This window comes from Chelonus insularis, unplaced genomic scaffold (assembly GCF_013357705.1).
Source record: "Chelonus insularis isolate UGA/USDA-ARS -01 unplaced genomic scaffold, ASM1335770v1 scaffold_303_pilon, whole genome shotgun sequence".
Lineage (NCBI taxonomy): Eukaryota > Metazoa > Arthropoda > Insecta > Hymenoptera > Braconidae > Chelonus > Chelonus insularis.
This window is the reverse complement of record NW_023276792.1, coordinates 862,210-886,162: the sequence shown is the minus strand read 5'-3', so window position 1 is coordinate 886,162 and position 23,953 is coordinate 862,210. Positions and strand designations below refer to the sequence as shown.

General features: G+C 29.2%; 1 protein-coding gene across 7 annotated transcripts; it reads right to left on the bottom strand.

Moving 5' to 3' along the window:
- Positions 1–300: 300 nt before the first annotated feature.
- tmod (tropomodulin) lies at positions 301–23,533 on the bottom strand. 7 transcript variants are annotated; one of them, XR_004691121.1, is made up of 12 exons: positions 23,001–23,533; positions 8,686–8,838; positions 8,273–8,440; positions 8,026–8,152; positions 7,449–7,669; positions 7,150–7,304; positions 6,930–7,026; positions 6,693–6,840; positions 6,179–6,354; positions 5,820–5,944; positions 3,924–3,978; positions 1,787–1,870 (listed from the first exon to the last, which is right to left on the bottom strand). XR_004691121.1 is itself a non-coding variant. In XM_035094036.1 (10 exons), exons 1-10 carry the CDS (start codon positions 23,292–23,294, stop codon positions 1,774–1,776), a joined length of 1,515 nt encoding a protein of 504 aa, XP_034949927.1. In that variant the 5' UTR covers positions 23,295–23,533; the 3' UTR covers positions 301–1,773. The 7 variants fall into 7 exon arrangements, 5 of the variants coding, with proteins under 5 accessions (XP_034949927.1, XP_034949928.1, XP_034949930.1 ...); XR_004691120.1 differs by lacking the exons at positions 5,820–5,944; positions 6,179–6,354 and adding an exon at positions 5,347–5,425 and having other exon boundaries at positions 1,783–1,870; XM_035094036.1 differs by lacking the exons at positions 5,820–5,944; positions 6,179–6,354 and having other exon boundaries at positions 301–1,870.
- Between the last annotated feature and the right edge of the window lie 420 nt (positions 23,534–23,953).

Sequence of the window (23,953 nt, the reverse complement as noted above, 5' to 3'; positions counted from 1 at the left end):
TCGGATCCATTACTATAACTTCCCACTGGGAAGTTAAAAATCAACTTTTCCAACACAACTACTTATTGTAAAAGTTGTTTAAAGAGTAAATAATAGGAAAAAACTTGAAAAAATATTTTCTTTTATAAAAAATAAATTCATTAATGAAGTTTGCTAACTGGAGATTTAGGTACTTTTGTTCAAAAGCTGCCAGTTTCTAAATTCTAATGAATCTTTTAAATTTCAAAAAAAAAATAATAAAATTATGTAAGGTAGAAGGAAGATACATTCCTTTACGCATTTATGATTGAAATAAAAACATTCATTTTTATCCTTTTATTCAAATCTCATGTTACAATTATAAGGCTAGCAGCAAGGCTTTTATCGTGCGCGTGCATTATCATATATTTTCTTGTATTTTTTATATTCTCCTTTCTCTTCCACATCATTATATGATCATCGTATTATCAAATTTTCTTGTATAATCATATTTCTTTCTATGAATACAGTTACAGTTATATCAGCATACGTAATGTAAATTGAATCACATCAATGCGGCTAGTGAGCGGAACGGATTAAATAAATCTTTAAACTTTTTCTTGCTTCCTCTCTTTTCCTTTATCGTATTTTTCATCCTTTCTCTCTCTCTCTCTCTTTTTCTCTCATTCTTTTTCACTTTTTATTCACTCACTCATTCTTTATTTTTTATATTATTCCTTTCTCTCACATACAGACAAATCCGTTTTTGTATTTTTTCTCTCACCTCCTACTTGCCATTCTCTCCCTCTCATTCTCACTTACAATTGAAGCGCAATTGATTTTTCATCATACGCATACTTGACTCATTTATTCATTTCTACCATTATCTACCATTCTAAATTTTATTATTTTTTCACTTCGGAAAAAATAGTAAAAAGTATACATTAACGAAAAAACGAAGAAAAGTTACACAATAAAAATGGAGTTTTTTTTATATTAAAAAGGATTATACAATTTTTTATATTGAGGCACTAAATTAATGCCATTAAAATTTAAACAATTTCTGAATCACATATAGAGTAATAATGCTTCTATCTTCTTTTAGCCCAATTATTCTCGCCATAATGACACTCATACAATTACAGGATCGTACTTCCACTCGTGCATTATTTAATTAAAAACAAAATAAAAAGACACAGACTTTTAAATGTCTCAATGTCTTTACACATGAATAAAGTTGGCTTTGAAGCCAAAATTAAAGACAATATGTACAGATTTACTTGTATAGCGGTGCTAAAATAATCAATATACTCATTAATCGAATGGTAATAATAACAATTATTCATTAATAATGGTAATTATAATATTAAAGGTTAAATATATTATATTATCATTATTATTTTAATTAGAATTTTAGACAAAGCTGTCACGTCTCGAGGTTGTTTTTGAAAAAATTTTCATTATCATTTTCTTCAATTATTATTATTTTTTTTTTTTTTTTACAATTAAAATGAATTTTATAAAATTTTTTTTTTTAGTGTTATAAAATAAATCGTATGATATAAAAGACATGCTTATTACCAAAAATAATTTTAAGAATTAAAAATTTAATTTTGATAGAGATGTCCATAATTAACAAAAAAAATTTTTTTTTCTCATAATCGAAGAAAATAAAGAAAAGTTTTTTCATTGTTTTTTAATGCTTAATTTAACTGACTAATAATATATGCTTTGTATTTGTTTGCATAAAAAGCTGAGTGAATAAATAATAGTCGAATTCGTATGAAAAATGTTTAATTGTTCTTGTGTTTTTATTTATCGGCCATCTTCTTCATTATCCGATGCTTTTACCGTGTCTTGATTGTGTTCAGACCAATTATTTTGTTGCGTAGAATCTTCTTCATTAGCTGATCTAAGATAGAAAAAAATAATAAAGAAAAAGAATTAATGATAAATAAATATTAATAATAATTTCCTGATCATTAGTAAAAGCAATAAATAAAGATAAGTAGTTAAGAACTAATAGTGCTTAGATTGAAAAATATTTTAAACTTAATTTCATGAAATAGTGTGAAAATGGTATATCGTAAATTATTATTATCTGTCAAAAGCAGCGATCACAGTTTAAAAGTACTTGCTCCGTATTTTTTACTGAAAATTGCCGTTGCAAATAAGGAATAAAAAACTATAGAGAATTAATAAAAAAAATTTTTTCTTTTCAAAAAATAAAAATGAATGATTGAAAATAATAATTTATAAACGTAATTGAATGCAATACTTGACATAGAGATGAAAAATGTTTTGAAATATTCGAATGTTTTTTCTACAAATTTGCCGAAAATTTCAGTTATAAAATAAAATAACATAAAAATAAAATACCGACGTATAGAAAATTTCGGGTTAGAGATAACGAATTCAATTTCCATTTCCATAGATCCGTTCTACCTTCACGAGAAAAGCGGCTTTTGCCCATACTACAGTTTGCCATTTCATCGATCTGTTAACCCAATTCAAGAAGATTACCGATCACTAAAACCACTAGAGATGTATTGCGTAGGTGAAAACAGAACAGAAATACTAGGAAGACCGAGACTTGAGGCAGACTTGCAAGGGTGGAAGTAGTACATAAGCAACTTAGAAGCGTGGTTTTACAGTCTATTTGTCTGGCTTCCGTTCTGAGTTGCAAATGAATCCATTTGTATTCAATACCTTGATCGATACGGCTTTTTTTATTGTATATAGTAACTTTCACTGTCAATATTGCAAGTATTCTCTAATGTTACGTTTTATTAAAGTGAAACAATAACAATTGTAGAATATTAATATTATTTAATGATACTCTTTACGTAGAGTGTAATTAAAAGTAACATGCCAAGCATCTTTAAATAATATTAGCACTGTCAGTGAAACAGAAATAACAGTATCTAACTATTCCATGGAGTTTAAGTCAATTTCATTTCACAGAGAATAAATTATTTCTAAAATAATTACAATAAATTGTAACAATTTATTTATCTATTTACTTGAAAATTTTTGATTTCACGCATGAAAAAAAGTGTTTAAAACTTTTTCCAATGTTTTGTAAATTGAAAAAACTAATCAAAATATACGTTCGAAAGTACATTGAAAAAAATTCAATTTCAACTAAAAAAAAATATTTTTTTTGAATACCCACAAAGAAATACTTTCTCATTTTAACTATTCGTGAAAAAAGGGAATGTTTACAAAAGAAATAGATGAAAAAACAATGGTATCCATGTGAATGTCGAAATGTTTTATTCAAATAATTGATAGTTGGGACAATGATATATATCTTTATGAATTTTGATTATTAAAAAACATTTTTTCTGTAATTTACGTATATCTCGACGATTTTGAAAAAATTAGTATATAAAATTATTATCAAAAAAATATGAAAATTTGGTACTATTTTAAACTTTATAGAGTATTTGAAAATAAATATTATAGATTAGAGTATTTTTAAGATTATTTATAGAAAATTATGAGATAAAAATCTGATCTTTCTTGGTTTACTCTAAATTATTTAGTCCAGAAAAAAAAAATTACGGACTTTTTTTCTTCAATTACACGATTTTGTCGCAAAGTTTAATCACAATATTACTTGCATGCAAGTAATTTGAACCTAGAAACATATCATGTCGAGATTTGACGATAATACCAACTCCATAAGATTTTGAGCACGCGCGAGATAAACAGAAGAATATAAAGGTCATTCATCCCTTCTTTTTCTTTTATGCCCTTGTTTTTTAATGGTTTAATCACATATATATTTTTTAAGGATGTTTTAATACATTTTTAAAGCCTTTTGGGTGTTAGCTTCAACATAAAGATAGGGGGTAGTAAAAATGTGTTAATTCCTTGCATGACAAACGTCAGTTAATTCACACAGTTTGACGTGATAACATAATCCTCTATATTGTATGTTTGTATTGTATGTTGCTTACCTAGACATGCGGACGTCAGATGAAGATGTCGCGACCCCGAGACGAGATTGCCGTACTGAAACAGACATCCGAGTATTCATTAACCTTGTTAGCTTATTGTCTAATCATCAACGTCAAAACACAATTCAATTATTTGTTATAATTATTAATTAACAAGTAAATACCAATTTAACCACAAAGTTATTCGAATTTCGTTCTTCAGATCATTTAAGTCATTTTTAAATTAATAAAGAATTTTTTTTTTTTATTTAATTGACATGCTTGAATAAATATATTAATTTTATTGAAAATATTGATTTAAATGAACAGACCAATGTTATGTAGAATTTTTATTTATTTGAACTGAACGAAAAATTGTAATAACATCCCATTCTCAAAGGTATGTTTTATTCATTGGTCTGTGCATTTTGATTGAGTGTTAATTAATTATTATTAATATACATTGGTTAGTTAGAAAAATCTGAAAATTTTTGATGAAGTTAAAATTCATTTCAGTCAATGGAGAATGCAAAATTATGCAAATTTATTATACGAATGAGAAGTGAAAAACTAATTTGTTAATAAAGTCCTCACGTTCAATTGATTCAATTATGTTTATAATTTGTTAAAATTAAATGATGTATCAATAAAACCTAGTGCATCAAAAAAATTATGGATTCTAAAAAAGAGAAAAAAACAATTTCGGAATGTGGCACTCCAATTCTATTCACACCTCGCAAAATTTTCCGTGCGGAATGCGTCTAAAGTTTTTACTTTAAAAATTAGAGTGTAAAATGAACAATTGAGGGCTACGTCAACTTGTCAGACGGTTGACGTTTACGTCGAAACAGCGTCACGCGATGGACGTTCATTATAAGGTCTCCAGGGTTGCAGTTGAGGGGTAGAAATGGAAGCGCAGTAGGGTGTCGGTTCGCGTGTAAATTAACGCGTCATGTCTTCATCCGTGCTTGACGGGGTTTCGCGAAATTAACGAGCTGAGCTTTGGGAGAAGAACATCATGAAAATCCCCTGATGAGAATAGAAGCTCCGGATTACATTCAATGTACGAAATAAAACTCAATTATCATTATTACAATTTTTTTACATCGAGTACTTTATAATGTGGTTCAACAATTATCAGAAAAATCATGTAAATATTAATAAGGTCATCAGACCATGAATTTTTAAAATTCAATTAAATATAAAAAAAGAGAAAATTTTATTTAAATTGAGTAATTTAAATTTACGTATTTTTCGTTAATTAATTTTATAATTTAGCACAGACGCATGTGTTAATTGTTTTATTTAGAATAAAATAGACGAGAGATAAGCTGAATTGTGGTTAATAGCATGTCAAACACTCTAAAATGCTCAAATTATTTAAATGCTGAAGTAATTTGAAATTAATTGTTGCTTGGTATTAATAATCGCAAACCCTGTCTACCTTCACTTAATTAGAGCGGGTTTCCTGTGATTCATTTGAAAGAATCGAGACTTTAGCCGCAACGCAAGATCTTTCCGTACTGTTGGAAAAACAATATTTGTTTAATTTCTCTACATCAATAAATCAAAAGTCCATTATAATATCATTAAATTTTTTAACTGTCGCTATAAAACAAAAAATAATTTTTAAAAATTCGTCTTATTTCTGTCGTTATATGTAGTCTGGTTTTTTTACATTGAAATCATAAATAACATAAAAAACATGCGAAAAATATCTCGTGCTATTCGGTTTGGGTCCCAAATACTTCATTTGTTTATTTTATAAAGGAATAAAATTTCATGATAACATTTACTTAGTCTTGAAGTAAAACAAATATTTGAAAGAAAAAAACAAATGGGGATTTTTGTCAAGCTTTATGATTGTTTCAAACGATTTTAGATACATAAAAAAAATCGAATACATTGATTACTCACTGCGCTATAAATAAAAGAGCGCTAAATTGTTTCTTTTTTATCTTCTATTTGGATTACAGTAAATCCTGCAGGACCCGAACCTATTGCTACAATCTTTGCACGTTCCAAAGCTTCCACACGACAGACTGTGTGAACAAACATTGACAAATTATTTTTGCAAATCAAATCCTCAATAAAATATATTATACATTGATAAAAAAATCTATCAATGAATATTGAAATAATATAAAAAAAAGGCCACACACGATAATCACTTTATTATATGAGGAAATAAAATAAAATTAATGAATAAAAATGAGTGACATCAACCAGGGAATGAAAATAAAAAACACTGCAGAATTAATTAAGCAAGTAATTACCTCAATACCGCTAGCAAAAATAAAAAAAGTAAATAAAGCTAAGATGAAAAAAAAAGTTTTGATGAAATGATGAATTGGCTAGTTTAAAGCTCTATGATAGACTACGAAGTGAATAATGAAGACTTAGAAGTATTTGTATTTGTATTCCCCATAATCTCCCATACATTGGCTTCCATCTAGGGAAAAATAATGCTTTTGAAAAAATACCCAATCAATAAATTAATAAATATAAGCTATAATAAATAATAGAAAAACTTCTAAAAGCGACAATCAATAATTAATTAAAAAATAATTATATAGTCTAGAGTATTTTTTGCAGCAAGCTAAAATGAACTGCGGAAAAAGCTCATAAAATAAATAATTCAGTCATGTCAGTAGCGTCCTGAATGTCTTAAATGTCGTTGTTATATAATTGAATAAGTGTAATATTTATCATATAAGTTGATCTGATATTTCCTATTTTGATAAGAAAAAAATTACACGATGAGATGATGAAAAACATGATAATGCTTACTCCTATCGATATTACGCTGCAGGTGTGCTGCAACACGATGTCTTGCGTCATTAAACTCGAGATGAAGACCTAATCGTAGAAGAGTAGGATTTTGTTCCACCAATTGTGTTATTTCCATTTCAATCTTGTTACCCAAAACTTGTGATCTCTGTATAAAACATTTTTTTATTATATTATGAACGTTGTTGTCATTCCTATTAAGGTGATGTAATCGACTTGTAGAGATAATAATCTTACCTGATTCGAGCATCGGAATTCTTCAATTGATTTTGTCTTTAATAGAGCTCTGATAAGTCTCACCATTACAGGGGGACTGATAAAGTTTGTTTCAACACTGAAAAAAAAATTTTTATTATATTAATCATCGTTTAATATATCAATTATAGACATAAATTAAAAATTAATAAAATTGTTAAAATTTTTCAATTCATTTGTAAAAAAAAATATATATATTTACTTTAAAATACGCAGTGTTGAATTTTTCTCCATTGCTTCAGCCAACCTCTGCGCTGTTTTATCAGTTAAACCTACATTAGTTAAACTCAACGATTCCAAATGTGTATTTTGCTCTAGGGCTTCAAATAATTTGTTGAATTGTTCATCAGATATATTCTGTGTAAGGGAAAAATAAATTAATTAATTTCTCTATCAAAATATTAGGTTTAGCAAAACTTGCTATGATTGTCTACTCATAATTATATACAATTATGAATTTTAAATCAAATTATTATCAATTTAAATTTATTACGAGCTCACTTTGATGTTATTTAGGTTGAGGTCAATAAGTGTATGATCATCCTCACGAACTTGTTTGATAGAGGCATCAACATCTGTATCATTAGGTGGTTCCATAGGATAAGCCTTAGGTTGACTTGCTTTGGTGATTCCATCCCAACCGAGACCAACAGGCTGACCAGAGTTTAAGAGTGATGCATGATACTGATCTTGATTCATCATCGAGTGGAATCCAAGAATAGCTGCAAATACATAGCAATATGCCATCATTAATTACATAATCTAACAAGGCCACTTAATTAAAGTTTGATTCTTAATTTATAACAAAAAGTAATAAATAAATGATGATTATTTTTATGTACTAATGATTATGAATGAGGAACCGTAATCAACACACAAGAATTATTAGAGAATCAATATTAACAAAAAATTAAAAATAAATTTTAAATGCTCTTTTTAACATTTTATAGAACATAAAACTAAAAAAAATTATGATTCAATAGATATAACAACTAGTACAAATGATCATTAAATATAAATCTAATCTTTTTCTTATCTAAAAAAGTGATTAGAACAAACAATCTTGAAGTCTCTTTACCTGCCAAGTCAATAATTTCATCTTGAGTGGCCGTAGATAAAGCTTGTTCATATTCTTCGCCTAAATCTATAGAAATTTGTTCTTCTGCTTCTTTTTCTTTGATGTTGTCTTGAGGAGGTGGAACCCACTACATTAAAAAAAATTGAAAATAAAAATATTTAACACGAAAATGGTTAATAATATACACAGGGTAAAATCTTTATACATAATTCTGGATCACCCTGGATATTTGATATTATTCACTTACTTTTTTGCCTCTAATTACTCCAGGTACGTAAGGTTTCAGTTCAGGAATATCTGGAGTTTCAAGAGCTTGTTTATTAATGTGTTCAATCAGCTTCTTACGGTTCAATGGCCCCGTTGGACTCTTATTGCACTCATAACTGCATCTTTGCGATGGTGGCATAAAACTATCCTAAATAACATAATTGCCAATATTATCATAATCTCAAAATGTAACCATTAATCTTGTTAGCTTGCGTAATGGACAACTTGGTAAATAAGCATCACAGTCTAACGTATTTACTCTAACAGAATATTAATCAATAATATTTAAAAATGTTTCAAAATATTTATAGAATTAGAATGAAATTATTTAATCACTTCATTTCCTAATGATTTTTTGTTCAAATTAAATAATATGAAAGATAATTAACTTACATCAGGGTCAACCTCCTTTGCTAAAATATTAATTTCCTCATCTGTCAGTTGTGACAAAAGTTCATCCACATCAACGTCATCATATTCACTGAGATCTTTGCCATACAGCTTTGCTGCTGTTGTCATTGTTGTTGTTTTATGTGACGCCGAAGTCTAGTAAACAAAAATAGATAATCAACACCAAATTAAATCGAGATTAAAATCTATTGAGGTTTAAACTTAATCAATGTATGAAATAATGATAAAATAATAGATCAGCATGGAAAAAAGCCTACGGTAGCTGGCAATCAACTGGCAAATCTTAAAACGATGTGACAATAGTTTAGACAATGATCTAAGCTAGCCCATAACCCCTGACCCCTTTAATTCCGGATCGATTTTCATTGACAAGCAGTCTGCCAAATTGGCAAGAGCCAACGGAAGAAGCCGATACGCGTCTTTATGATTTTATGATTGATTATCGCGTGCTACAATTATTTGTCCTACCATTTGATTAATTAAAACCTTGATCTTATGCTTGGATATTAGCAAGTGTTGATTTCCTAACTACTTATAAGGTCAAATTTGTGATAAATTAAATACGAACCTCACCCACTTTTCATCAACACACGCCTCGACACAGACTGACCTGTCGTGACTAAGGCAGCGCCCTTTGACGCATATACTGCATATATGATAACTCCAGAACCACTCTTTAGTGACAAAACAATAAAAAAAATTCTTATCAGTGTTACAAAAATTCAAACATCCAATTTTCTTTAATATTTAGGAATTTGTTAAAATTATTGCGGATAGAATATACTGTATATTTCTAGAATATTTTGGAGAAATATCGCGAGTTGACGACAAGGTGATATAGGTAAAAAATTATTGCGCATCGATTCTACGCATGTATTGACGTTATCGCTCTCCAGTGGCGCGGAATTTGAATTCAAATAAGATTTTTCTAGATCTCAACCATTTGATTATCATTCATTTTCTATGAATAATTAATTAAAAAATACAAAGTTTATTGATATTTTTTAAATTACATAAAAAATTATTCAGTTTTCTTCTCTGACGATTAGCGAAGATTTTTCCGTCACTTCTTGATGGTGTTGACACCATTATAATTAGACAAATTATTTTATAGTTAAATTATACAGTAGATCGCGATGTAAAAAGTTGATTATTTTTCAAGCTAAAATTAATTGCAAAAACATGTCCTCTACTAAGCGCCATTACTCGCCAAGTATTTGACGGCAAGAATCGCGAGACGATTCACCGTGACCCATTCGTGCCGCTTAAATCCATCATCAGTCTTCGTACTTGCTACATTACGTATTCATGTACGGCATGCTACGTATTAAACTACGATTTAATTCTCGAATCATTAAAATACCACTTTTAAAAACCCATTCCAATGATCATCACCAAAGAAAAAATGTTTATCCAGTGATTTCTAAAGCCATAAGCTTCTAAAATGACTTGTACAAATTTGTTCGCCTAAATAAACAAACAAATCTCATTCATTTTTTTTTTTAACTGACATCAAGGTCTTTAAATCTCCAAGGTCATGAGAAGTTGACGACAGTAACAAGAAAGGAATTGAGGAAATAAAAGTGTATTTTTTTTTTCTTCTACAATTCTCTTCTTCGAGGATCTTGTTGAACGTCAGGAGGTTTTGATTGGAGTGTCCATCGTTCTGTACCTTTACCGGCGACAGGAGTCAGAAAATAGCTGAAGCCTCCTCGCTCATCTGGCAACCACCCAAAGGTCTATACTTGGACATCACCCGTGCTGTGATTATTTATAGTGAGCACTAGCGCGGCCACTGGCCTTCTTGTGAACTAACAAGCCCGCACAAACGTTTGAGGACCCACCAAGAGACAAACACAGACCAAATCTAACGCCCGTGACCTAGGCCCGAATGATGGCTAACTGGAATATTAATTTTTATTTATCATTTCCTGTATATCTATCATAATAAAATCACCCTACTTCTCATTCATGCGCTATTTGTTGCGCTTCATAAAAACATGAGACACTGAACGATAAGAAATTCTAGGTCATTGCCACGTGGATGCAATTTTTTTTCCAACTGCAAGAAATCAAACTCTTTTGCTGACTAACCTCTACTTTATTGCTAAGATTGTTTGAGTATCAGAATGATAAACGTCAAAAGTTGGGAACAAAGAATAACTTTCGTGTTAAATATGTGAAATTTAAAACGGAAACAACGAATTATCTCGTGTCCTGTATGTTGAAACGCCTGGCCAAAGAACTTGGCAAACTTATTATGCTGGGACACAAGATTCTTCAGCAATCTTCTGATTAATTTACATCGTTTATTAGTTGCTTTCTACGTCACAACAACCGAACTCTTTGTCTATTTAATATATGTTCCATGTCAATTTTTGCATCTGTAGTTATAATAAGATCACATTTTTTTGATTTACTAAGAAATCTAATATCTTGTTGACATGATGAAAAAAAAATGATATAGAGTATAGACCTCAACAAAATGCGGAAAAAATAACGCATTTAGTTTCATATACATTATTATTATTTCTTCAAAGAGTTGTTTTTAGATTGTTTTTGATTGATGGAAAGAAGCTTTTAAAATTAAACGGAAATAATTCTGGATCTTTTTCAAAATTTGTTCGACAAACTCTTTGAAATATTCGAGATTATAAATGATTTGTAAAGCACTTTCTTCCGGAAAAGAAAAAATGAAAAGACAGCATTCGAGAAGATTCGCTTAAGTTAATTGTCTAGATACACGCAATGTGGTTGGTTTTAAACCACAAATGGTGTCTTTTTCTTTTTTTACTCTTTCTTATTCTTTCTTATCTTTTGTTGAATGTATTTACCGGTACAGGTACAAGTTCTTTAAGTTTATTGTGTGAATCGTTGCGTTACACGATTCGCTCCGTAGATCATGACGTTCAGCGACCGTTGTGGTAATGTTACAGGAAGAATTTTAAAGACGGTATAACGTTTACGACGATAGAAAAAAATACTAACGATAAAAATAAAAAATTTTAAATGAAGAAAAATAGTGGAGAAGTTATTTAGTGAAGTTCATTTTCGCATATGAGAAAATAAAAAATATCTTATATATAAAAAACAGATGTTGCGGATGAAAATCATAAATTTAGAACACAGGTTATTAAACTGGCAATCAAATCAACTGTAAAAAAACGATTTGTTTATTTTCTTATTTCCTCATCCACTAACTTGATGAAACTTTACATTTCTATAAAACATGCGATTTCCAAAAAAAAAGAAATTCCAGTAAATAATTTTTCTACTGAATATATCTGTACAAATATTTTTGTAAAAGATGATAATATTGAGATTAACTAAAATATTTTCATTCATCAAGAAAATTGTGTCTAAAAGTATTGATATAAAAAGTGTATAATAATTGCTTGATTATATCATTTAATGAGCAATCAATTATTTTCAAGAGAAAACTGTTTATGACGTAAGGATCACATATAATTACCAGCTCATAAAAAACATATGTGATTTATATCTGTAATACAACAAGGTTGGAATAACGCATGAAATTAACTTAGACCTTAACATTTTAATCTTGTATATACGTTACTTAATGTAATTAGTCAAAAACAAAATCAATTTGTTAATGAACAGTAGTATTAAATGAATCAAATGGTATTCTCTTCAATGATATTCTTATGTTTCCGTAAATTAGAGTCTCTACAAATAGAACTCGAGCGTGTGAATGAAACGAAAATGTCGCGAATGTGTTTGCCAAAGTATCTACCGGCACTTGGACAAAATACATTCACTCACGTTTTGTTATTAACTAGAAATATACTTACGTTTTCTTTGTGCATTCATTTGAATGTACATTTATTAGCGATATGTCATTTATGTATTGAATAAAACTTGGTATTAAGTTTAGCTTTCAGCTATATAAGTACCTCCGTAATTCTATTTTCATTTGCCAATCGTTAAATGCATCTTTACACACATGAAGGTAACGTATCAAAGCGGACAGAATCGATTGTAAAACATTAAGCACGTGCTATGTCCGTTATATGTCGTAACTCTTCGTCGCGGCAGGTCAGTAAACGCCAAGATTGATGATTCAACCAATACAATACGCGAAATTACTTTCTGATAAATGTTAACTACTTATTATTCTTTACAAAAGCTATTTTTTTCCAAACAAAAGACTGAAAATTTTTTTGACAGTGCTAAGAATATTTATTTCAAAAAATTGACAGAACTTGAAGATTTTATAATTTAGAAGTATATCAAATGAACTAATTTGATGAAATTATTTATTTACTTTCATTATGTTATTAGAAGTATATTTTGGGAGTGGTTTCATTTATTAATAATCAGTTTCACAACTTCTATAGTTATACTTAGATTTTTGTGATGAAGAAGTAGAATGACTGTTAATAATTACAATTTAAAGGTCAAATATTACGCAGTTTATATAAAAACAAAGAACCTATTCTCCTTCTATGTAAATAACACTTTTTCTTAAATTTAACTCGCTCTAAGACAAATAAAAATTTCAAACTATTCAAAAAATAGTGGTATTAAAAATTTCTGAAGCAAATTAATAAAATTTTCTTACAAAATCTGAAGCAAAATATTATCAATAAAAAAATTATTTCAGCTCACCATTAAAATAAATGGCCAATCATTAAAACCAATCACAACCACTAACAGTAGTTATTTCAGCAAGAAGCAGTAGTAGAATAATTTGAAAATAAGTGGGTGTTATCACTTGGAGTGTAATCCAGCAACTGCCAGAATATTATACTGGAACTGGGAGTTGTTAGATCGTGAGTAAGCATGTGGGAGAGATAGTAGTTGACTAGTGGCATTGTTGAATGAATATAGAGTCCCAAGTAAAGAGAAGACTTAGCAGTAAAACTACTCTCTTACCACAATCAACTTTCACCTCTCTATCTAGAGATCCACCAGTTGGGATAAAGCATGTGTCAAGGTTTTTCTTCACATTCTATTTTTACTCAATCACACTGATACCTTTTCAATTGCTACATAATATCAAAACATTTAACTTCATTCAATCTATCAGCCTCTAAACTAAAAATACCTATTTAGTATTTTTTTTAAAAGCATGAAAAAGGCAATTGAGGATCCAGGGACATTGATGATGTCATATTCTGTATCTGATGCGATGATATCACTCGTTACCACACTACCTCTTGTTAACCAAGTTTGTTTATAAGTTCTAAAAAAACACGAGTATACATTTAAGTACTGTAAAGTGTTAGAAAGTAATTTTCTATTTAAATTAATGAGAATCAGAATTTTCTTTTCGATTTATTATTGCCCGGGCAAAGAAATCGCAAAACAATTCATGAGAATTAGGCTAATTAATTTATGTTATGTATTTATTTCATTTTTACAACTATTCATCAAGTCAACAAAGTTATCTGATGAACCACATTAAACGTGGTAGGCTAGCAATTAACATTCTAATATAAAAACAAACTATTTTTCTATGAATTGGTTTATTAGTGAAAATACAATTAGAAGCAGTAGATTTGCTTTATTGCAAAAATTTCAACTTAAAAGTATTCAAAAGATGAATTATAATGTTGGAATTTCTTTATCAATTGTAGTCTGGTAAAGACAATAGAACTGTCAATGCAAAAAAAATCTTGCAAGAAATATTTTCATAATAAAATATCAATAGCTATTATTTATTGCTAAATGTAGGTTTTTAAGACAATACAGGTGATAATAAAGTTTATTCCCAAGTTGATTTGATCAAGAGCATTTTTATGAAGACAATGAACTTGATTAAAAATAAACGAAATTGATTCTTATCAAGTAATTATTTAATTAATTATTTAATAATAACAATACTAAAATCTGTTAATTAATGAAGAATAAAATTCATGTCAAAAGAATTAATTAGTTGAATTTATTAAATGAAAATGATGAAACTAATGTTTAAAACGCAAAGTTCTTTCCTACAAAATAACTTCACTCATGAAACAACAATTATCGTTAATTTGGCAGATTTATTTTACCTATTCATTAATCTAACCACTATAATAGCTATCATATTCAAGATCTAGTCTATAATTATATATAACAGCATATATAAATTGGCTTCTTCTAGAAAATCTACTTAATTAATAATAACATTACATTCCAATCATTTATGAACTCTTTGTGCTGAAGAATTTATAAAAATTCTAGTGAAAGGCTCATTTAATTTTAATCTAATGCAAAATGTGTACTATTTTGGTGGTAAAATAATAGTTGGAGACAAAAAGGATGAATCTGAACAATAGATGGAATTTACCAGATAAAGAATGAAAGGGATTCGTTGAAGAAAAGCACAGAGTACAGCTGCTTGTTGACCTCTCTGCCAAATGTCTTGTCTCCATAAATAGTTTTCGTTGTCTCTCATCATGAAGAGAACAAAAGACATAAATTTATTTGTCGTGTTATTTGCATTCCGATGGCATGCGCATGAAAAAATCCATCATGAACTTCCGTCCTGGCAGTTAGAAACTTCAATAGAAACAAAAGTAAATTTATTGAGAAATCGAAAATCAGTGAAAGAGAAAGAGAGTGTATTTTGTATGTGTTAAGCATAATAAATGAAAGGATGTAATATGCGATGTAAGTATTAAGGAAGCCAAAAAAATGTTCTAACATATAAATTATTATACAGCATGTTGAAGAGACGTCAAAGAAATTTAAACATTTGCAAGATATCATCATGTTTTCCGGATTATTGAAGACAAACATTACCTTGAATGCCTGGCAACAATCCTAGATAATTTGCAAAAACTTTCGTAACCCAGGCAATATTATTTATAAATTTTCATAAAAATGCAATCACCATTTTCCTCCGTAGAACAACAAAAATTGGATGTTTTGAATGGATAGGATATGCTTACACTTAAACCGTTAAAATCATCAAAGCTATCAGCAGATACTTTGTAAAATTACGTTAATGCATTGGAAACCTTGGAAACTTATCATTACTGTGCACTTCTGCTTTTGCACTTGCAACACTTTATAACCAATAAAATGTTATATGGCAAATAAATACAGCTAACTTGGGCATTTCCGGAAGCATTAAAATGTTAGAGGCAAAATATTGTTTGTAAATCGATGGAGAGATTTCGAGCTAGTCATAGTTGAAAAATTGTGGATAGCTTTGCTTCATAATAACTGGATAATCATTGTTAAAGTTATAAAAGATTCTTTGTGTTTTATAATAATAGATTGATAGAAAAAATGATTATAATAACAATAACAATAAATAATTATTTTTTATTATTATTATTAGATAATGATAATAAAAAATTAAATAAGCTTGTTTTAGAATAGTTTAATAATAACGTGGGTTTTTTTAAGAAAATGAATGCAAAAGCTTGTTGGATTGAATTATGAAATTTTTTTTATTATTGTAGTGAATCAAGTTTTATATTAAAATAATGTTTTATTTTTCGAAGAATAAATTTCGAAAAGTATTTATAAATAAAATTGCATGTATTATTAGCAATAAAATTCGCATAATGGCGAAAAATAGCTTTTAATTTCTTTGTTATTAAATTTATACTTTATTACAATGTGTCATTATTATTTATTTTAAAAATCCAATAATTAACAATGAAATTACTTAATTTAAATACCACTATATTTTTTGCTGTAATTTTTATTTGTATTTCTTATAATTATGAAAAATTTGCATTTGTATAATAATATTCTTACAACTAAATGGATGCTTATTAGCAATGTTTATGCTTAAGAAAATTTGCAAATTGGAAGCAAAATTCATTTATCTAAGAATAATATATTTCTTTTTCAATAAATTACCGTTGTTATAACAAATAGTAATCGTTACAACTTTCGATAAAATTTTCTAGTTATCTAACGAAAAATTCTATTGGTATAATTTTTCATTTTCATCTATTGTAATGAGTATTGTTAACAAATGAATGCAAATTAGTTGGTCAATCGAACTCTACCCCATTGTTATTCGACGACGAAATAACTTCTTGATGAGTGGTTTTTGTTGTTGTCTTTCTTGTTGTGGTCCGCGAAGAAATGGTTTCGTAAGGACTATCCCAGTCTTGAAAGACTTCAGTAGTTGCCATGATAGCTGATACTTAACTCCAAATACCAAACAAGAAACTAAAGATCCTTTTCACTAAAATATATCACAAATATTTCTTATTTTTAAAACCAAATGTTGGTCCACTTCAAAAACTGTTTATCACAGAAACCAATCAAAACATCAGATATCACCATGAAATATGAAAATAATCAATGGAAGATTATTAAATTCACTCATTCCACGTGGTAACAGCTAGGTTCTGACAATATAAACCGCAAAAGAAGATGAGATTTGCGTGTTCCCGCGAATGGACCACGCCAGACTGAGGTCCAGGCGAAGAGGAAAGCACCCCCGACAGACTAGAGCCGCCAACCGTATGTGTCTACAATGTACTCTACATCTGTGTTTCCAGAAATACTGAGATCTCGGTATAATTAGGCAGACAGACACTACGGGCGTGACGAATACCAGTGAAATATGGCCTTAGAAACATTGCGGGAGGCCAATTCTTGCTCATAAACATCAAAAAAACATTATTTGATTAGCAAAAAATTAGCATGTGCAAAATAAATACCAGCCACTATTGACTTTTCAACTACTTCAACACTCTCTTTTTTTGCTAAAACAATAATTATGTAAGTTTTGAACTGAATTTTGTGTATTTACTAGCCGAAAACATATTTCTCATATTTTGCATAAAAAAAATTTGCCAAATATTTTAATCCCAATAATCTTGTTGAAATCCATAAATATTAATTTGTCGTTGACAATGGCTCCACATAATTTATTAATATAAATAAAAGACAGAATGATTAATCGAAGGATTTATGTGGAATGGGAAATTTCCGAAACACATTTGAACTGACGAAGCATTTGTGAATGTAAAAATAATATTTGGCACGGTCTAACTCTTCCGTTTATATAATAGTGATGTAAATCAATCAATATTATACTTCATTAAAAAAAAAATGTTGAGAAATTTTTTATTAGTTATAAGTTTTCAAGGAAAAAATATTTGTGATATCTAAAAAATATTATCAAGCGTACACCAGTCTTTGTAGATTAAATTATATATAAAATAAATCGCAATAGTCTTGTTTATTATTGCAGTTTTATATGAAAAAATTTATAATAAAATAAATAAAAGGTAACTTTTAGGTATAAAAAGCCTTTTATAAATACCTTGTTTATTTATAAATCAAGACTAAGTACATTGGATAGATGTTAGATGTCGCTCAGAGCTTGCAAATCTTTTAGATACCTTCGGAGATAGAATTCGCAAACGACTTTTAGAATTGCCAATAAAAAGATATTGGTTTTATCTGATGAAGAAAAAGGATTGATAATTGGTCGATAAAATCTTAATACTTTGATAAAAAACGTAATCTCACAACCAATAGCAGAAAAGCGATTATTAAAATTCAAATAAATTGCAGAAAAGTGAAAAAAAAATTTCCATCATCAATAATCATAGTTCCGTTAAAAATATTTCTATCAATTCTGAAATAAATTTTTTAAGCAGAGAATTATTTATGCATGTATCGATTCATAAATTTGAAATTTAAAAAATTTTCTATTGTGTCAATTTGTTATGAAATCCAATTTATTGCACATTTTAAAAGAATGCGAATTGTCTTAAAGACTATGAAGAAATAGAACAGCTTGATAATGATGCGGATAAATAAATAACGAAAAATAAATGATGCTATGACATACAAAGTGGTGCATATTAATTAATTAAGAAGAAAGTATAGCGTTAATGAGCATTTGGAAGAGTCTATTGCAGAATTAATATAACATTTCACATTTTGTATCTAAGAGAAGCGCGAACGAGGTTAAATTTATAGACCATTTAGCACACCACTAATACCCGTGATAAATACGACGTGAGAGAGTCACGGCCTCTAGGCTCATTTTCCTCAAGGTTGCAGAGATCAACGCAAAAGAGCTCGTGCTTTTCCAAAACTCGAATAAATTGTATTTAAATTTCAGCACAACTAAATCAGTCCAATAATAATATCAATAAAGCAAATATTTTATTTATTTGACTATCTAAAAATATTTTCAAGATAAAAAATGCACAAAATGTTTGTTAAAATGCCAAAGTGTTAAAAAAATAAATATGCATAAAAATATCACGGGTTTTTCTTAAATGATGGAAATTCACAAAGAAAGGGAAAGAAAGAAAAGTGTGTAAATTGAAAATTAAAAATAACGGGAGCAAAGAACGACGATGTATTTTATTTTGAGCTTTTTGAAAGTGCCGGTTGCTACAAAAGTTGTTGACAACAGAGAGATAGAAAGAAAGCAAAACTTTTAAAAGAGAGAAAGTCATGAAATGATTTCGATAAGCTGAACAGCTGGTAACGTTTTGTTATATCCACTATATTGGCATCCAAAATGCCATTAAAATGACATTAAGACTGACGATCATCAAATTACACTATACATATAATAGTGGAGAGTAGGCACATATATTCAGTTCACTTTTGTCGGTATTTCTATCTTGCCTCATTTACTCTCTATTTCTCTCATCTGGCTCCTGTAGTTCTAGATCGAGTGGTCACTTCCTGTTTAAGCTTTCAGGCCAACCGAGCCCAGCTGTCGATTCTGTCAGGCTTTGTGTCAAATCTACGGCTATTTCATTCCAGTTCACTATTTACTCCAATGCTAATTAGGATTTACTACGAAATTATTCCATTTATCTCCTCAGAGCCATTATTTCATTTTAATTAGAGTCGATAATTGATTTTTTTGTCATTTCACTACAATGAATCTTACTTGCATAATAATTTCTTATCCAAAATTATTCTTTAAATCGAATTAATTGAAATAACTTTTTTCTTAAGAAGAAATTTTACTGTTAAAAAAAAAGTAAATAACTTTTAATTTTTAATAATATTTCATATTAATGTTGATGTATTGCAAGCAAAAACATAAATTTCATCAAGTCCTGGGCAGTTTATTTCCAAATTGAAGCCACTTCTAATTAATAATCAGAACTGCTAAGGATGATGAAGTGGAGCAGACTGAGCTAATTTGAAGCCTTTAGAGAATAAATGGAGCAGTTAATTCCATTGCTGCATTAAATTGTCGATTCTGCCTAGAATATTACATCACTAATACTAAGCATTTGATAAAATATTACCGAAATTATTGTTTCCTTTGCTCAAGTTCAATTAATTTGACTATTAAAAAAAGGTGTAACATACGATAGGGTTATACTACTTGATTGGCTCAAAAGAGTTTATTTCTATGTAGACTGAATAAAAAAAATTATGTTTCATGCTGTAGTATTTTTAAATCCATTCTTTTCTATAAGCTAACAATAAAAATTTGTTTTTTATTATTTATAATAATTAATAACTCAGAAAAAATAGATAGTTGCTAATTGAAATTTTTTTAGAGTAAAGTTCTTCAAAGCTCTATAAACTTTTTATATTTATTTCCATTCTATTTATATTGAATTTTCATAAACATCTTTATCTTAATAAAAATGCATTTCTATTCTACGAATATATCTGAGGAGAAACTTAGTAGTGATAATTGAAGAAAATAGTATTCTTAAACTGAAAAGATGATTGTTTTCTAATTAAGCACCAATTATTAAGTAAACACTAATTTAGCAACTGCTCATAAGATAGTTCTAATTTTTGATATGACACATGTGATGTTACAACATGTCGTTCAAAGTGAAAACATCATTTTATTTAAGCATGTCGATGCTTTTTAACTATTAAAAGAATTCTACTAAAGCTTACAAAAAAATTTTTGTAATCAAAAAAATTTTAATGTAATAATTGGTTTTTATTTGTTAAATAACAAATAATATCTAAATGTTGACTATTTATAAAAATATTTTTATTTTAAAACTTATTTACATAAAACCCCTAATGATAAGCAAACATAACAGAGGAAAAGAATCTTTTTCTCAATCAAAAATACAATGTTAAAAATAGAACTCCAACTACTAAATATGAATTTGATTATTTATATCTAAAAAAAAAATGGTGTTCCCGATCAGTTGAATTTAATTCAAATCCACATGTCTAGATCTCTAGAAGACTTTTGTATACATAACACAAGAGACTTTGTGATGATTACTGGAAAACGGAAATGATAGATTTATAATGAGCAGGCACTTCTAGAACTGCATGAGTTACTCTTCTATCTTTTATCAACGATGCGAATCGTGAATTTGCTCGACACTTTGTCGTAACACGTAAGAGCAAAATGTCGTCGTTGTTCATAGTCATTTGTCCATCGTTTGTCGTCACATTTATATTTGTACGGTGGATGACCGGTAAGTCTACGACCGTTTGATGCTTAGTTCTCACAAATAGAACTCAAAACTTCCGGTTAACCGTTTAATAAACCCATCAATCAAATTGACCACCCAGAATGTCTATCAGAAAATACAACAATCATGTTAATTAAAGTGTGTACGGGATGTTTGATTGTTGAAAATTTTGCATACTTTGTAGAATTTATAACGTGACATGCAGACAGTAGTATTTTAATGAGGAACTATTGTTAAGCTCAACTTGCAAATGCTCACGACTATTTCAAAAATAATGACGCCGAATCGGACATCTGTCTACGTCTTCACGAAAGTTCTTGTGAGTTTAACAGTACGCCAACATAATCAAAATTTACTTGAGTGACATAGAAAAACGTCAGGAGTGACGGCGAAGTAATTTTTGACGTCAACGAATGAAAATTACACAAAAAGAACGACTGTTACCTCATGAGAATGACGTCTTCACGACTATTAACTTTGCAAATTCATATTTCCATGACCTTGAACCTTCCATTTAATGGTTACATGACATTTCTAGGCAACGGAAAAATTTCGTGAAAATCTAGAACAACCTCTGAATTAAGTCCGAGGCTTTTGAAAATTGCAAAACCTTTGGCTTTAGATGTCAGAATGAATATGCTAAATACTTCATATTGTTAATTATTTCAAATTTCTCGAGAGAAAAAATATTACGTAATTTTTTTTTTTTTTAATACAAATAATAAGATAATTGTTATGAAACATGAATGATATTGAAGGAAATCAATTGGAACATCACTGGAAATAAACGAGACTGTTGATCAAGAAAGCACTTGGCTTCGACCTCGATGCTATTTTCATATCGACATACGTTTTGCTTGAATCTTTCTGATCCTTATATATTTACCAAAATATCAATCAAATCAAAGAGTACAACAGACAAGGATAAATTGATCAGAAAAAATATCTTAGAAACTTCAAGAGTTTTCATTTACAAGCAAGTAAAAAAATGAACATGAATAAAACATCCAGAAAAAATTAATTTCTAACAGAAGAATAGATGATCATAAATAATCATAAAAGATGAAAGTATATTAATATATGAGCTGTATGCATGAACGGAAGTTACAATTGAATTGGATCCATCGAAACAGTGAACATCTGCCGAATTCGTGAAATTTATGTTTCCACGCCGGCGTCGAAGACGAGAAGTTATACCAGTACGTTTGCCAGAATCTAAAATCGTCTTTGACAATGACGCAAAATATACCGACAAATCGTGGAAAGATGTATTTTGTTGTATATATGTATCATGTAATCACTTGTGGTTGTACGATTGATTCTTTTTCCATTAACGTCAAGGAATAATTCAGTACAAGCAGACCTATTAAAACAAGAATTTAAAATATTTTTTTATCTGAAAAATCCATTTCCTTGTTCTTTCTTTAAATTTCACTAATTTACACTATTTAACAACTAGTATTCAATTCAAGAAGCAGGCTTTCAATAACTCGAAGAGAAAAAACATTTCAGTTATAAAAAAAAATATTCTCTCCAAATATGTCAGATATATTCCTAGAAACTAGCTCTTTATCACTAAAACCATAAATACATAAAAAGAAAGCGACAAAAAAGCTCATTTATCCTTTAGCTAGTTGAGAAACTAGAAAAATACATGGTTGAGAGATTTATCAACCTGGAGTCATCCTGACAGTTTTATGTTGCATAAGACCAGAGTTATTGGTCTATTAATTTAACGTAATAGCCCGTCGACTCAACGGCAAAAGACAAACCACGATCAGTTTTAAATCTCTCGCGGTTACTCTACCTTTAACCGCATATATAACACTAGCAATAACACCCACAATAATAATATGGACATCCTGCCAAGCATAAAACGCGTCATATTCACGTGGATACTCTAATACATTAGGTAAATGCCGCTCAAGAACTTACTTCTTGGATCTTGTACCTCGTTGTTGTGGTTTTACGCCGAGTAGTGGTGATTTCATATGTCTCTTCCAGAGTATCTCCATCTTCATCAACCACCTTATCTTTAGGTTCTATTTTAACATCCACTTCTTCCTTAACATCCTTTTCTTCTACATATTGAGGCTCATCATCATCATCAGGATCATCGACATCTTGATGTTCCGCATTGTTTTCAACGTCGTTATCGTCGCTGACGTCATTTTCAGGCTTCAAAGACGTCTCCACTGCATTCATGCTTTCTGAATCGACCTTCAGCATCTACTGTGTAAAAATCCCAAGTTTGTCTAAAGCTTTCAATTACTCTTTTCACTTGCACTACTTTTCCGGGGGAGTTTGCTACAAGAATTAAATCAAAGTAGATCTAAAAGTTCACTTGAATACTCGCGTTTTTCTAATGACTTTTTTTTAGAGCTAACACACAATTTTATAGCATTTGGCTATAGTTAAAATTTAGCCGCGTCCCGACTTTATTCCGGGATCTCGTCTGCCCAAGGCAAAGAGACTGGGAGAACTAAAAGCTCAGAATCACAAACGGCGCCACCAACGCCCAGGGTACAAGAGTGAACGTCATTTACAATAAAAATAGCACAGGCGTTTCCACTTGTGTGAAAAAAACATAGGCCTAACATAAAGATCCCTACCGGCACCCTACTGTCTTCAATTGACAGATTCTGATATATGCTCACTAGGGATGTATTTTTGAAGTATTTATTGACGTTTAAGTAAAGGAAGCCTAAGTCTGTTTTTTATTTTCGTAGTATAAGATAAATTAATATCTGAATTCTGGAATAGTATGCAGTTGACACCTGTTGCTTGATAAACACGTGGTGCTTTGCATTCACTAAAATGAAAATATTGATTTACATAATTTGCTTTACATCAAAGAATACTTAGTAATTTATTTATTACAAAAGTCA

Excerpts from the sequence above, each read along its gene's own strand:
- tmod (XM_035094036.1), bottom strand. The coding sequence starts at position 23,294 with ATGCTGAAGGTCGATTCAGAAAGCATGAATGCAGTGGAGACGTCTTTG. Across the intron at positions 8,153-8,272 it reads GAGTAATTAGAGGCAAAAAA|TGGGTTCCACCTCCTCAAGA; the intron begins GTAAGTGAATAA and ends TTTTTAATGTAG. Across the intron at positions 3,979-6,692 it reads GCAGCGTAATATCGATAGGA|TACGGCAATCTCGTCTCGGG; the intron begins GTAAGCATTATC and ends TGTCTGTTTCAG.